Here is a 12,280-nt window from a genome sequence, read left to right as displayed (position 1 = left end):
CTGTTACGTCATGCATGATTCAATAAATTAGGTTTAGCCTAAGTACACTCTCTACTTGTTGCGTCATGCATCTTGGCACCGTGGATATAATGCAGAGCTAGCTGACGACGCACATGGAGGTACGCATGAAATGCCCTATACGCGCGTAGAAAAACAGGATGGAATTCTATAGTAACATGGCCCAAGTGTACAATGTACTAGTGTGTAATGTAATCTCTCTCTCTCTCTCTCTCTCATCAGAGCTTGGTTGCTAGCACATAGAAATAAAGAAAAAGGAGTACAGATGGAACACGATAATGGAGCAACCTGGGGAATATAATGTTGGCTACCACGAGTACTACTATACTATCGATGATTCCATTTCCATTTGGTCTGTTATTCATTAGTAGTATAATTGACAGGTAACAATACTACTATAGGTTCGGTAGTTCAGATCGAGGGCGGCTCCGGCTACCATACAAAATAATAGCAAATAGTGCCGCATCAGGCAGGCCAATGCAACTAGCTGCAAGAACGACGACTACACATCATTGAATTAGAGTGAGTTGAAGCCTGACGATTATGCATGACTGACAATTAATTAATTAATTAATTACTACTTGCATATGCATGGTCGTATATATACACAAAATTATTTCTATCCGGATAAAATCCGGCCAAGCTTTTATTTGAAACTTTGGCCGTTAAAAAGCACCTGGTTTAGAATCAGGTCACTATTATATTGTCGAAACGAAAGGGAAATGCATGGTGAGCTTAGCAAGCACTTCCATTCTAAAGTGACAAAATAGCAAGCACAACTGCTCCGTGGACTCTACTAGCTACTCCATCGATCCCCTACATATATGTATAGTACACCATTTGGCAGGCAGGCCCTGCAGATGTGTCTCTGCACATCGAAATCGACATATCCTAATAGCTATAGCTGATTCGACCGGACGGCTGCTTGTGTTAAGTGATATCAACAGGAGCTCTCAGGGAGCTGAGGACGACGGCCGTCGAATGCCAGGCTGACAGGTCACCAAAGATAACTCTAGCTAGCGTTAATTAGCTCGCAACCAGAGTAGACCAAACCGAGCCTGCGTCATGTTTTAAATTTGTTTGGTTTGATTGTGATGCACGCTTATTTCCTGTTCCCCCCTGTATATCAGCTCTGCCCTGAAAATAAATGTCTACCAAATATATATCAAATCATAACCCTTTCTTTTCTTTTCTTTTTTTTGAGGGAAATCATAACCCTTTTCGGTTTTGAGACCTGCTGGCTTAAACATCGTGATTTTCTTCCTAAAATATTAGAAATTCGGGGGTAAGCAAGAGGTGCAAAAAATCCTACTGAATAAGGCCGTGCAATGGTGGTGGGAAATGGCAAGAGAACCTATCTCTGGGAGGATGCAAGGTGTGGCCTGGTTTCTCTGAGGGATAAATCCCCTTATTTGTATTGCATTTGCAGTGAACAAGAACAAGTGTGCTATGCGGGAAATAGAGCAAACCAAAACCAGGCGCTAATTTTTGGAAAATGGTTGGATCAGGTTCTTATTTTTATGAAACGAATTATGAAGGCTAAATGATACTGCACTATCTTGAAACTGCTGATTATTGCCCAGTGTCTAGCCGTGTGAGAAAAACAAGAAGCTCTATAACCCCAAACTCATTTTGTAGAAGTGAATGGATCCTCTGACAAAATGATTTGGAAGGAAAGATCCCATTTAAAATAAAGATATTCATGCCAATGGCTTTCCAAAAGGGACCTTACCAAACTCGCGTGACAGTGTAAAAAAAAAACAAGTTCCGTGATACTTTTGGGTGCACGCCGATGCGGACCGAGCGGCCCACCAGCAAACGCGAGCACATCCGGACGCCCCCGCCTTGCATCCACGCCCCCCGAGACGGTCAGGCCCGGCCCAGCCACGCCCGAGCGCATCCAACCGTCCACTTGCGCAGGTGTAGCGCCGGAGAGAGAGAGGAGGCCTGAGCCTATCTCCAACCATGCTTCTCTATATCCTTCTCTATATCCTTCATTTACAGAATTCTCTACAAGATTCTCTTCTCTGTATCTCATTTCTTTCCAACAACGTTCTCTAAATCTCGTTCTCTATACATTAAACCCTATTAGAAACGTATTTGTTTACGTATTTATTATACCTCAAATGCTATGGACATATTTTATTTTTGTTTAATTCAGTGTTTAAAACGTAAAGAAAAAATAGAAAAGAGGAGAGAGAATCTCTATATATAAAGGAAACATGTAGCGTTCTCTATTTTAGAGGATCATTTAGAGAACGCTACTGGAGCAGTAGAGAACGGAATCTTCTGTATATACGGAGGGTAGAGAACGGTCCAGAGGGCACCGTTGGAGAGGGGCCGGAGGAGACACCGAGGAGGGAAGGTGGAGGGTGGAGGAGCTGCCGCGCCGATCGAGGAGCGCCTGCCTGCCTGCCTCATTTAAGCAGCGGCAGGGCAGGGAGCCGGAGCGTCGACGCGTCGGCGACTGCGAGGCGTGAGACCACTGCGCTCCTCCACCACACCACTCCACTCCACTCCGCTGCACTCTCGGGTGAGAGAGGACGACGACTTCGGCCTTTCGGAGGCCCCGAGGCCTCTGCTTCTTCCTTGTTTGGGTAAGTGAAGATGAAATGTGCCCTGAATCTTCGTTCCCTTCCCCTCTGCTTGGTTCACTCGATTGAACTTTGAAGTCTTGTCAATGGGAATCGAATCGAATCTCATGGGCACAATGCTGCTGCATGCGTGTAACCCCAGTCCCCTCCAAAACCCCCCATCCATTTCCATGCTGCTTCTGCTTTCCTAGGGTTTTCGGGACCTTCGATTTCTCGCGCTCGTAGCCACATGACGAGTTCCTGGCATTCGCAGATTTGTTTTTCTTGAAATATGATTTCAAAGGGCTAGGGTGTCTCCGTTGCGGTTCAGTCACACGAGAGTTTCGTCGTCGTGTTCTTTTTTCCTTTTTAATGCAAATATAAAAAGGAGTGTTACTCTTCGTTAACAGGGCTAACCGGTTAACACGATGAGTTACTGCTTAGGAGTTTCTCACAGAACAATTAAAAAGAGGGGGGGGGGGTCGTTTTCTTTTATTTTTGGAAAAATGTTCTGTTCAACTATACTAAAGGCTTCCATCTTTTTCTCTCTTATCTGAAACCTTGTTTCAGAAAAAAATACTAGCTGTGGGCGGGGGCATTTTATTTTGTCTTTTCATCGCTGATTGTGATTCTTTAAGTCAACAGTACGCACGGTCCGTGTGTTCTCCGCAGTATAATGCTGCCGCCAAAGGCGTGCGGGTATACAAGGTTAATGGCTCATCTGATGGATTGTACAAGAGAGATTCCAGTAGAGATTTATTTCGTTTCCCAAATGTGTCCTTGCTACTCCTGGAGGTCATGTGCAAGTTATGCATCGGCAAACAGGCACAAGAACTGAGGAATATGGCTAGTGCTGATGAGGTGGGAGATGAGTTCAGGAGTTGGACAGAGTCATAGCTATTCGGGTCTTTCAATTCATTACATAGGCTCTGCATTTTATCTGATTTTTGCCTGATAAAGAAATTAACTAAAACGTGGAGCTTATAGTGTTGAAGATGATAGGGATTGATGCTAAGTGATGGATAGATTCAACTTTGTGATTATATGCTGCTGTTGCATTGGTACCAGATTCTCTCAAGTGCATGTTACCTTCCCTAACATGGATTCACTGCTGTCCTTATTTTCCTTGCAGAGGTTGCTGCTTGTTTTTATCTTAAAATGGGTTCTCATGATGGTGAGGCTGATGAGTTGCCACCACCCCCTCCGGTGCCACCAAATGTGGTGCCGATTAAAGCTGATGATGTTTTGGGGGAATCGCCACCAAACAAACCAGTAAAGCCTAAGAAACTACCAATGGTCAGGCCTGGTGTAGGACGAAAAGGGCAACCAATCCAGCTCTATTCAAATCACTTTAAAGTCTTGGTGAAGAGTACTGAAGACTTTTTCTTTCACTATGATGTATGTCTGACAACAAAGCTCCTCACCTATTCAAAATATATTGTCGCATTCCCTTCTTTCTTTCTCTCTCTCTCTCTATATATATATATATCCTTGACTGATCAGATTGTCATGTTCGTTATGAATAGGTGAAGTTGAAGTATGAGGATGGTCGACCTGTTGATGGGAAAGTGGTAGGCAGAAAGGTGATTGATAAACTGCAGCAGACATATCACTGTGAGCTTTCTAACAAGGACTTTGCATATGATGGAGAAAAGAGCCTGTTTACAGTTGGTGCTCTTCCACAAGTAAACAATGAGTTCACTGTAGTTTTGGAGGACACGTCAACTGTAAAGTTAGTTTCATTCCTTGATCTGCTTTCTTGCTGTTTTTCTTATATAGAATTGTAATTTGTATTGCCATATATTTTTGAAATTGTTGGTGTTTGTAGGACTGCTGCCAATGGGAGCCCTGAAGGAAATGACAGTCCTGGAGGTGGTGACAGGAAGAGAGTGAGGAGATCATACCAGCCGAAGACTTTCAAAGTCGAATTAACTTTCGCAGCAAAAATTCCTATGAGCGCTATAGGTCAAGCCATTAGAGGTGAAGAATCAGAGAACTCCCTGGAGGCTCTCCGTGTTCTTGATATCATACTGAGGCAGCATTCTGCAAAACAGTAGGTTATCTATCTTCATAGATGATTATAACTAGGTTTAAGTATCGTCTTTGGTCAGGTTTTTATATGCCATTTAATCACTGTGATCTATTTATCTCACTATTTGCAGGGGCTGTCTTATAGTCAGGCAGTCATTTTTCCATAACAACCCTTCAAACTTTGTTGACTTGGGAGGTGGTGTGATGGGTTGTCGTGGATTTCATTCAAGCTTTCGTGGCACACAGAGTGGACTTTCCCTGAACATTGGTATGTATTCATCCTGTACCAGTACCATGTAATCAGATTGTCTATGATGCAACCGCACAATTGATCTTACATGCTCATGTTATCTTTTTTATTTTTTTGAAATTCGCAGATGTTTCAACAACAATGATTGTGAAGCCAGGTCCTATTTTTGATTTTCTTCTTGCTAACCAGAAAGTTGATCATCCTAGCAGAATTGACTGGCAAAAGGTAAGTTGCGTCTTTGTATGAAACCTCTTGAATGATCACACTAATGCATTGAAATATCTATTATGATAACTCTATTTTGGATGTATGCATACTCAATATAGGCCAAGCGTGCTCTCAGGAATTTGAGGATTAAAACAATTCATTCGAATGGAGAATTCAAGATTGTTGGTCTTAGTGAGCAGAATTGCAAGGAACAGACGTGAGAATATATTTTCTTACCATATTTATTTTTCTCAGTGCTTTACTTGGTATTTGAAAAAAAAACAGTACCCTAGTGTGTTAAGCTTGTTTCAAAACATTTTTTGTTCAGCAAATATTGCTGTTATTAATTCTGTTCGGATCAATGCTTTAGCTTACTATATGATTGAGTTATTATTAATTCTGTTCGGATCAATGCTTAGCTTACTATATGATTGAGTTATTCTTGTGCTTTCAGCGTGTTTCATGATCCATGTTTGCTCGGTGAATATTACTGTCATTTGTTAATTGATTTCTCATCGGAATATGCAACTAGGTTTCCACTGAAGCAGAGGGATGGTAGCAATGATACTGTTGAAATAACCGTCTATGACTACTATATGAAGAAAGGAATCGAACTGCGGTATTCTGGTGATTTTCCTTGTATAAATGCTGGGAAACCAAAGCGCCCAACATATTTTCCCATTGAGGTTTGTTTCAGTATTGCTAGTGTACATCCTTAAATCTCCTTGTTTGCTAAAAATATGGTGCATCCCACGTTTTTGTGCTGTGTTACTAGCTGTGCAGCCTTGTTCCTTTACAAAGATACACCAAAGCTTTGTCTACGCTACAAAGGTCATCCCTAGTTGAGAAGTCTAGACAAAAGCCTGATGAAAGGATGAGAGTCCTTAACGATGTAAGTTGTTTACCTTGATTTTTGCATGCTGCAAACATTTATAACTGCACGGGATTGATTTTTATGACTATCAATTGACACTTTATGAGTACCCCAAATGCTAGGCACTGCAACATAGTAACTACGATTCCGACCCCATGCTGAGGGCGTGTGGTATTTCAGTTGCTCCGAAGTTTACCCAAATTGAAGGAAGGATCCTGCAAGCCCCGAAGGTTTGTGACAATTCTGAGCTTCAGATGTTTTCTCGTTCAAAACATTGTTCCTGTATCACTGAACTAGCAAAATTCGTCTAATCAAATCTAATATCATGTAGCTGAAAGCCGGCAACGGTGAAGATATCTTCCCACGAAATGGAAAGTGGAATTTCACCAATAAAGTCAGCGTGCTTCTTGTATCTTCTCTAGTACTTCTTGATTAGGAAGGATCTTTCTGATGTCTGGCAAATCCTTTGCCCTTTTTCAGAAGCTAATTCAAACATGCTCTGTGGATAAGTGGGCGGTTGTTAATTTCTCAGCACGTTGTGATATTCAGAATCTTATTCGTGACCTGATGAGAAATGCATCTGCAAAGGGAATTGTATGTTTTAGCTTTTCAAACATTTTATTCTTTCACAATTTCTGTTGCTCACCTTTTTTTTGGCAGCAAATGGACGAACCTTTTGAGGTGTTTGAAGAGAGCCCCTCTATGAGGCGTGCCCCTGTGTCAAGAAGAGTGGATGATATGTTTGAACAGATAAAATCAAAACTTCCTGGAGCTCCAAGGTTCCTCTTGTGCCTTCTCCCTGAGAGGAAAAATTGTGAAGTCTATGGTTGGTTTATATTTGGCTACCATTGTTACCCTTCCATATAATTATCATACCTTTGCAAGAATTAAACTTTGTTTCAATCAGGTCCCTGGAAGAGAAAGTGCCTAGCTGAATTTGGTATTGTCACACAATGTCTAGCACCAACAAGAGTCAATGATCCTTACCTGCTTAATTTGCTGATGAAGATTAATGCAAAGGTTTTTTTTTTGCATAATTTGTATTCTCTTGCATGGTGTTATTCTCTAATGTGTGCTTATACCATCCTCTTTCCCCTATTCATAACCAGCTTGGCGGGATGAACTCGTTGCTGCAAATTGAAGCATCTCGTGCAATTCCTCATGTGTCGAACGTACCCACCATCATCTTGGGTATGGATGTGTCGCATGGTCATCCAGGACAAGATAGACCTTCAATTGCTGCGGTAAGAAGGATATTCTTTTAATTTTTCAGTTCTGCCTGCTCCCATGGGGTCTAAATGATTTTGTGACTTGAAGAAATAGTTCTATGTTAAACAGTTGTAACCATAACCTTTTGGCTTTGTTTAGGTGGTCAGCTCTTGTCAATGGCCTCATATCTCTAAATATAGAGCTTCAGTGCACACCCAATCTGCCAGGCAAGAAATGATGGCCTCCTTGTTTAAGCCACGGGGAACTGAAGATGATGGCCTCATTCGGTAAGAGATATCTTAGTATGTGGATATATGTAATATGTATGTTTTGCATGATGCCTTTTGAATGCTATGTTTATCTTCATATTTGTGACATCCAGGGAATCACTGATTGACTTCTACACTAGCTCTGGAAAGCGAAAACCTGACCATGTTATTATTTTCAGGTTTGAAATTCTGGAATTACTATTTGCTCATATCGTTAAATCCTGTTGAGAGAAAACTCTTCTAGAAACTTGTGAAAAGTAGGGTGCATTTTTTACTGGAATGGATTATTGATACTTAGTTAAAAACTGTGGTGTAACTATTTACTGGTTTTAGGGATGGAGTTAGTGAAAGCCAATTTACCCAGGTCATAAACATTGAACTTGATCAGATCATTGAGGTAATCCATTTGTTCTGATTTGTCCTCGCACATTTGCTTAGATTGCCACCAACTCTTGTACTCACCACTAGGCTGCACATCGTTTAAACAATGCAGGCATGCAAGTTTCTCGATGAGAAGTGGTCACCCAAGTTCACTGTAATTGTAGCTCAAAAGAATCATCATACCAAGTTTTTTCAGACTGGATCTCCAGAGAACGTTCCTCCAGGTAATAATTACAAGTGTGCTACCATTTACATGTGAGTTGACAGTGTCCTGAGACATGTGCAACAAATACATGTGTCATTATGCAGGTACTGTAGTGGACAACAAAGTCTGCCATCCTAGGAACTTTGACTTCTACATGTGTGCACATGCTGGGATGATTGTAAGTTGACTCTGATTCTCGGATGAAATTGTCTAGAGCTAAATGTTGAAAGTTATCTCTGAATCCTAGATTGTCTAGGCGCTAAATACCTGTATATGCTTGTTGTCTGTATCAGGGAACAACAAGGCCGACACATTATCATGTTCTCCACGATGAGATAGGCTTCTCTGCTGATGACATGCAGGAGTTTGTTCATTCGCTCTCTTATGTGTAAGTTGGGGAAACTGCTTGCTGTGGTGGCTATATTTCACTGTTACTACTTGCTGGCTATAGCCCCTTGCTTATGGTATTGCCGTGGCCTATCTTTCAGGTATCAAAGGAGCACAACGGCCATCTCTGTAGGTAGGTCCCACAATCCTTGTTTAGTTTTTGCTGAAGCAAGGTTTCCAGCACAGCAAATGACAGGGTATGCTTGTTTGCAGTTGCTCCAATCTGCTATGCCCATCTTGCCGCAGCGCAGATAGGCACGTTCCTGAAATTCGAGGAGATGTCAGATGCCTCCTCCAGCCAGGGAGGGCACACCTCGGTGGGCAGTGCACCTGTGCCTGAGCTGCCACGTCTGCATGAGAAAGTTAGGAGCTCCATGTTTTTCTGCTGATTGCGTACCTCGGTCTGGATAGTGCAGCGTGCAAACTGTAGAAGTATCGGTCTGTTTCGGTTAGTCTAACCAAGTTGGAACATGAAGGCTTGTTGAACCGACTTAGCTGCTGAATCTGGAGGCCTGTCGAACCAGTTATTTTGTTGCGCCCTGTAGTAACAGAGGACGCGATTGTCCCTTGTCCGTCCAGATGTGAATGGATCATGTTGCTGTGACCAAAGTCAGCTCTTTGGTTTAAGCTAATCTCCCTTGTGGACCGTATCATGTCATGTGTTGCAGATCCTACAGCATGTATTTTATTTCACTTTCAGAGGTTTACAGGTGCGGTTTGCGATGCTGACGGTAAACAATCAAACGCATTTCAGTTCAATTCATTCAGGGAGATATAAGCAAAATGTTTACAGTGAGTTTTGTCTTTCTGTACATGCTACATGAAAGCAGCCTGGGGGACAACAGGTGCGCACACAAAACTACAAGCATTCGTAGCTTCGCTGAGCATCAAATTGGAACAGCCGTAGCCATTTGCACGCATCACGCTAGACTAGCTCCTGGCTGAACAGCAGCAGCAGCAGCAGCTGAAGATCAAAGCAACCAGCACACCACTCGGAGCAATCAAACAAACAATCATCAGAACTACTCGTGTTGATAGGGCTATGCTATGCTCAATCAAAGAAAACTAGAGAGAAGAAAATCAAATCAAATCAAATCAAATCCCTGTGGAAGCAAGCGATGCAATGGCGGTGGAAGCTGGTCATGGATCCTTGAGGACCTCCATGACGCAATCCCTGACCCTGATGAAGCATTTCATGGAGAACCTCTCGTACACCATCTCGTACATGCGCAGGTTCATGTAGGCAAACCTCATGTACGTGTCGACGCATTCTTGGTATTTCTGGTACAGTGCCGGGAGCGTAAGAAGAGCCACGATACCTACACCAGAGCCATGGTGAATTCTTTTTGGGTAAAAATTCATGGTGAATTCTTTTTAGTTAAAATTCATGGCAAACTGGAACTGATCAGCCAATCAATCAGATGATGTAAAATTGCAAATAAATTCAGAAAAGGTAAAGAAGAAGAGCAGCTTACTCGCGTAGCAGAAGGTGGGGAAGTCGGTGAGGCTGCCGACGATCGAGAGGGCCCACAGGCAGAGGAAGACCCGGCAGAAGAGGAGCGAGTCCCTGCCCGTGGCGATGTCATGGAAGCCGGCGCAGACGGCGTCGAGGGCGGCGCGCAGCAGGGCTGCCGCCTCGTCCACGGCCCGCTGCGAGACGCGCATCGCCGGGACGGGGGGCGCCGGCCTGTTGAGGAGGCGCGCGGCCTTGGCCCAGAGGAAGAGCACGGTGAGGAGCAGCAGCAGCACGTCGGAGGCGAGGGAGAGCGCGGTGTAGCCGCGGCCCGGGCCGTAGAAGAGCAGCCAGGAGGCGGCGGTGCCCGCCAGCAGGCAGGCGCTGACGTCGGCGCGGCCCCGGCGCCAGAGCACCACGTCCCACGCTGCAATCGGATCCGACCTCGGATTCAATCCCGAATTCGTATTCATCCATTGAGAGAGGGAGGGAGGGAGGAGGTGCGGTACCCAATTCTCCGACGGCGCATGCCCCGCCGCCGGTGGTGATCCGATCATCCATGGACGAGGACGAGGCAGGGGAGAGGAATCGAGTCCAATCGAATGGAGCTGGAGGCTTGGAGGGGCGGAAGAAGGAACAGCTACAGGAATCGAATCAGCCAGCAGGACGGACGATCCATGCTCCTTCGAGATTTCCCAACCGAAAAAATTCCATTCGGCTTTGCTGTTGGCTGTTGCTGGTTGCCGCCCCTGCCTGAGTCCTGACAGCCAGCAAGGGAGACGAAGAAGAGACGTGCGCGAATGATGAGCTGGAATCAACGTGGCGTGGGTCCCACCACCCACCATCCACCAGCAGGCACCGCCCTCATCAATCATCCCATCCATCCTTTCCTTTCCCCGTTCCTGCTTTTCCTCCAACTCTTTTCTTGCCCTGCTAAGCAAATTTGAAATTCCCATCAACTCCCGGATTCAAAAGCGTGTCTTCTGCTGTAACCTTCTTCTTTTTCGTCAAATATAAATCCAAAAAATGGTTGTTGCAGCATGCTTCGATGTACGCCTAATTATCGAGTGCCTTTCGTGATCATTGCAGCATCCTTAGATGCAATTGCAGCCTGCCAACAAGAGGTTTGCTGGGTTATGCGAAGCAACTTGATGCCGAGGCTCACCGCAGGTACATCTACGGTGGTCCTCTCAGCTTGATGCTCTTGTGTTCTGGTCTGAAACTTTTGATTTGCAGGTAGATCCTGCTGAAGCTTCCTTTCTTCTTCTAGCTCATTTGCATCCTGATCACCAGCTTCCAGTGAGGGTTTGGGAAGCGTGTCTTGGACTCAAGTTGGCAACTCCTCTGTGGAGAAACAAGACTGGCTTGCTATATTTCTGTTTCCAAAGAGGTTTTTGGCTCGGATGCCCGAGAAAGATGTGGATTTTGAGTATTCCTGCATGATTCGCCTTGATATTGTTCTGCACTAGTACAGTGTGCCCGAGAGGGAACTGTATGCCCGTGCTTCTCAGTATCAGTCAGGCTTCTTGGTTGCTGTGGCTGCCGCTCGCAGCATCAGAATTCAGTTGACCGACAGACCTGAAGCAGCATTGCAGCCTAACTCTTTTCAAGCAGCTCAAAGGAAGAAGAACGACGGATCCACTGTCCGACACACAAGCTGTTGTCTGATGCAAATCTTTATTGCAAGCACCATCGAAAGGCGCAGTAAGAAACAGATAGGCCATAACAACAATCTTATTTCTATTTCTTTTTACCATAACACAATGAATGCCATACGCCTGAAAACCAAAACACAATACAGCATCGCATCTCGAGCCTTCAGATGCCGTCGTTTGCCCTGGCTGCCCTTCCTTCCCTCAGTCTGTTTGCTTGCTTCGAGCACTAGCAGCTCCATCATCGCCGCCTCCGTTAGTGCCATCCGGCGGGGCGGCCGTGAAAGCTTGCACGGAGCCATGTCGCAGCTTCAGCAGCGTGGCCTCTACAAAAACGAGCAACCGTTCAATTATCCATCCGTATGTCCAGCAGATGCAGCGCAACGCAAATCTTGGTTCTTGGCAGCCAGAAAAAGGAAGAAAGAACGGTGGCTGGTTACCGTAGACGGAGAGGGGGTCGTTCTTGACCTTGGTGGCTCTGGACCTCTCGACCTCGTCGCCATCCTCCTCCAGCGGAGGGGCAGCTCGCCGGCGACCCCAGACCACTTCCATGCCCGCTTCCTTCTTCCCCATCTGCATCTGACCATCTCCATCTCCATCCATCTATGGACCGGCGTGGGGCCGGTGGCGTGCGTTTCCCGCGCGTAGCAGTGGAATTGGCGGGACCGCGGGAGTGAGGGCGCGCGCGCGAATCGTCGATTGCTGGCTGTGGCTTGCTGCTTTGGGCCTCAACAGCAGTCAACACTGACGGGTGACGGCCCACTGCTCCTC

General features: G+C 45.1%; 2 protein-coding genes across 3 annotated transcripts; one reads left to right on the top strand and one right to left on the bottom strand.

Moving 5' to 3' along the window:
* The first annotated feature begins 2,360 nt into the window (after positions 1-2,360).
* LOC112886018 (protein argonaute 4B) lies at positions 2,361-9,062 on the top strand. Its single transcript, XM_025951755.1, has 23 exons — positions 2,361-2,615; positions 3,724-3,989; positions 4,118-4,323; positions 4,420-4,644; positions 4,754-4,890; positions 5,000-5,097; positions 5,199-5,296; positions 5,612-5,765; positions 5,855-5,971; positions 6,076-6,183; positions 6,285-6,347; positions 6,434-6,547; positions 6,614-6,779; positions 6,861-6,973; positions 7,063-7,197; positions 7,322-7,449; positions 7,545-7,610; positions 7,765-7,828; positions 7,925-8,036; positions 8,122-8,195; positions 8,311-8,405; positions 8,506-8,537; positions 8,618-9,062. The coding sequence occupies exons 2-23, from the start codon at positions 3,750-3,752 to the stop codon at positions 8,791-8,793; spliced, it is 2,721 nt and encodes a 906-aa protein (XP_025807540.1). The 5' UTR covers positions 2,361-2,615; positions 3,724-3,749; the 3' UTR covers positions 8,794-9,062.
* Positions 9,063-9,136: 74 nt separating this feature from the next.
* Positions 9,137-11,079, bottom strand: LOC112886019 (reticulon-like protein B12). 2 transcript variants are annotated; one of them, XM_025951757.1, is made up of 3 exons: positions 10,367-10,869; positions 9,880-10,284; positions 9,137-9,723 (listed from the first exon to the last, which is right to left on the bottom strand). In XM_025951757.1, the coding sequence occupies exons 1-3, from the start codon at positions 10,416-10,418 to the stop codon at positions 9,545-9,547; spliced, it is 636 nt and encodes a 211-aa protein (XP_025807542.1). In that variant the 5' UTR covers positions 10,419-10,869; the 3' UTR covers positions 9,137-9,544. The 2 variants fall into 2 exon arrangements, with proteins under 2 accessions (XP_025807542.1, XP_025807541.1); XM_025951756.1 differs by having other exon boundaries at positions 9,880-11,079.
* Positions 11,080-12,280: the final 1,201 nt, after the last annotated feature.

This window comes from Panicum hallii, chromosome 3 (assembly GCF_002211085.1).
Source record: "Panicum hallii strain FIL2 chromosome 3, PHallii_v3.1, whole genome shotgun sequence".
Taxonomy (NCBI): domain Eukaryota; kingdom Viridiplantae; phylum Streptophyta; class Magnoliopsida; order Poales; family Poaceae; genus Panicum; species Panicum hallii.
The sequence above is the reverse complement of the archived record's forward strand: the minus strand, read 5'-3'. Positions and strand labels throughout refer to the sequence as shown.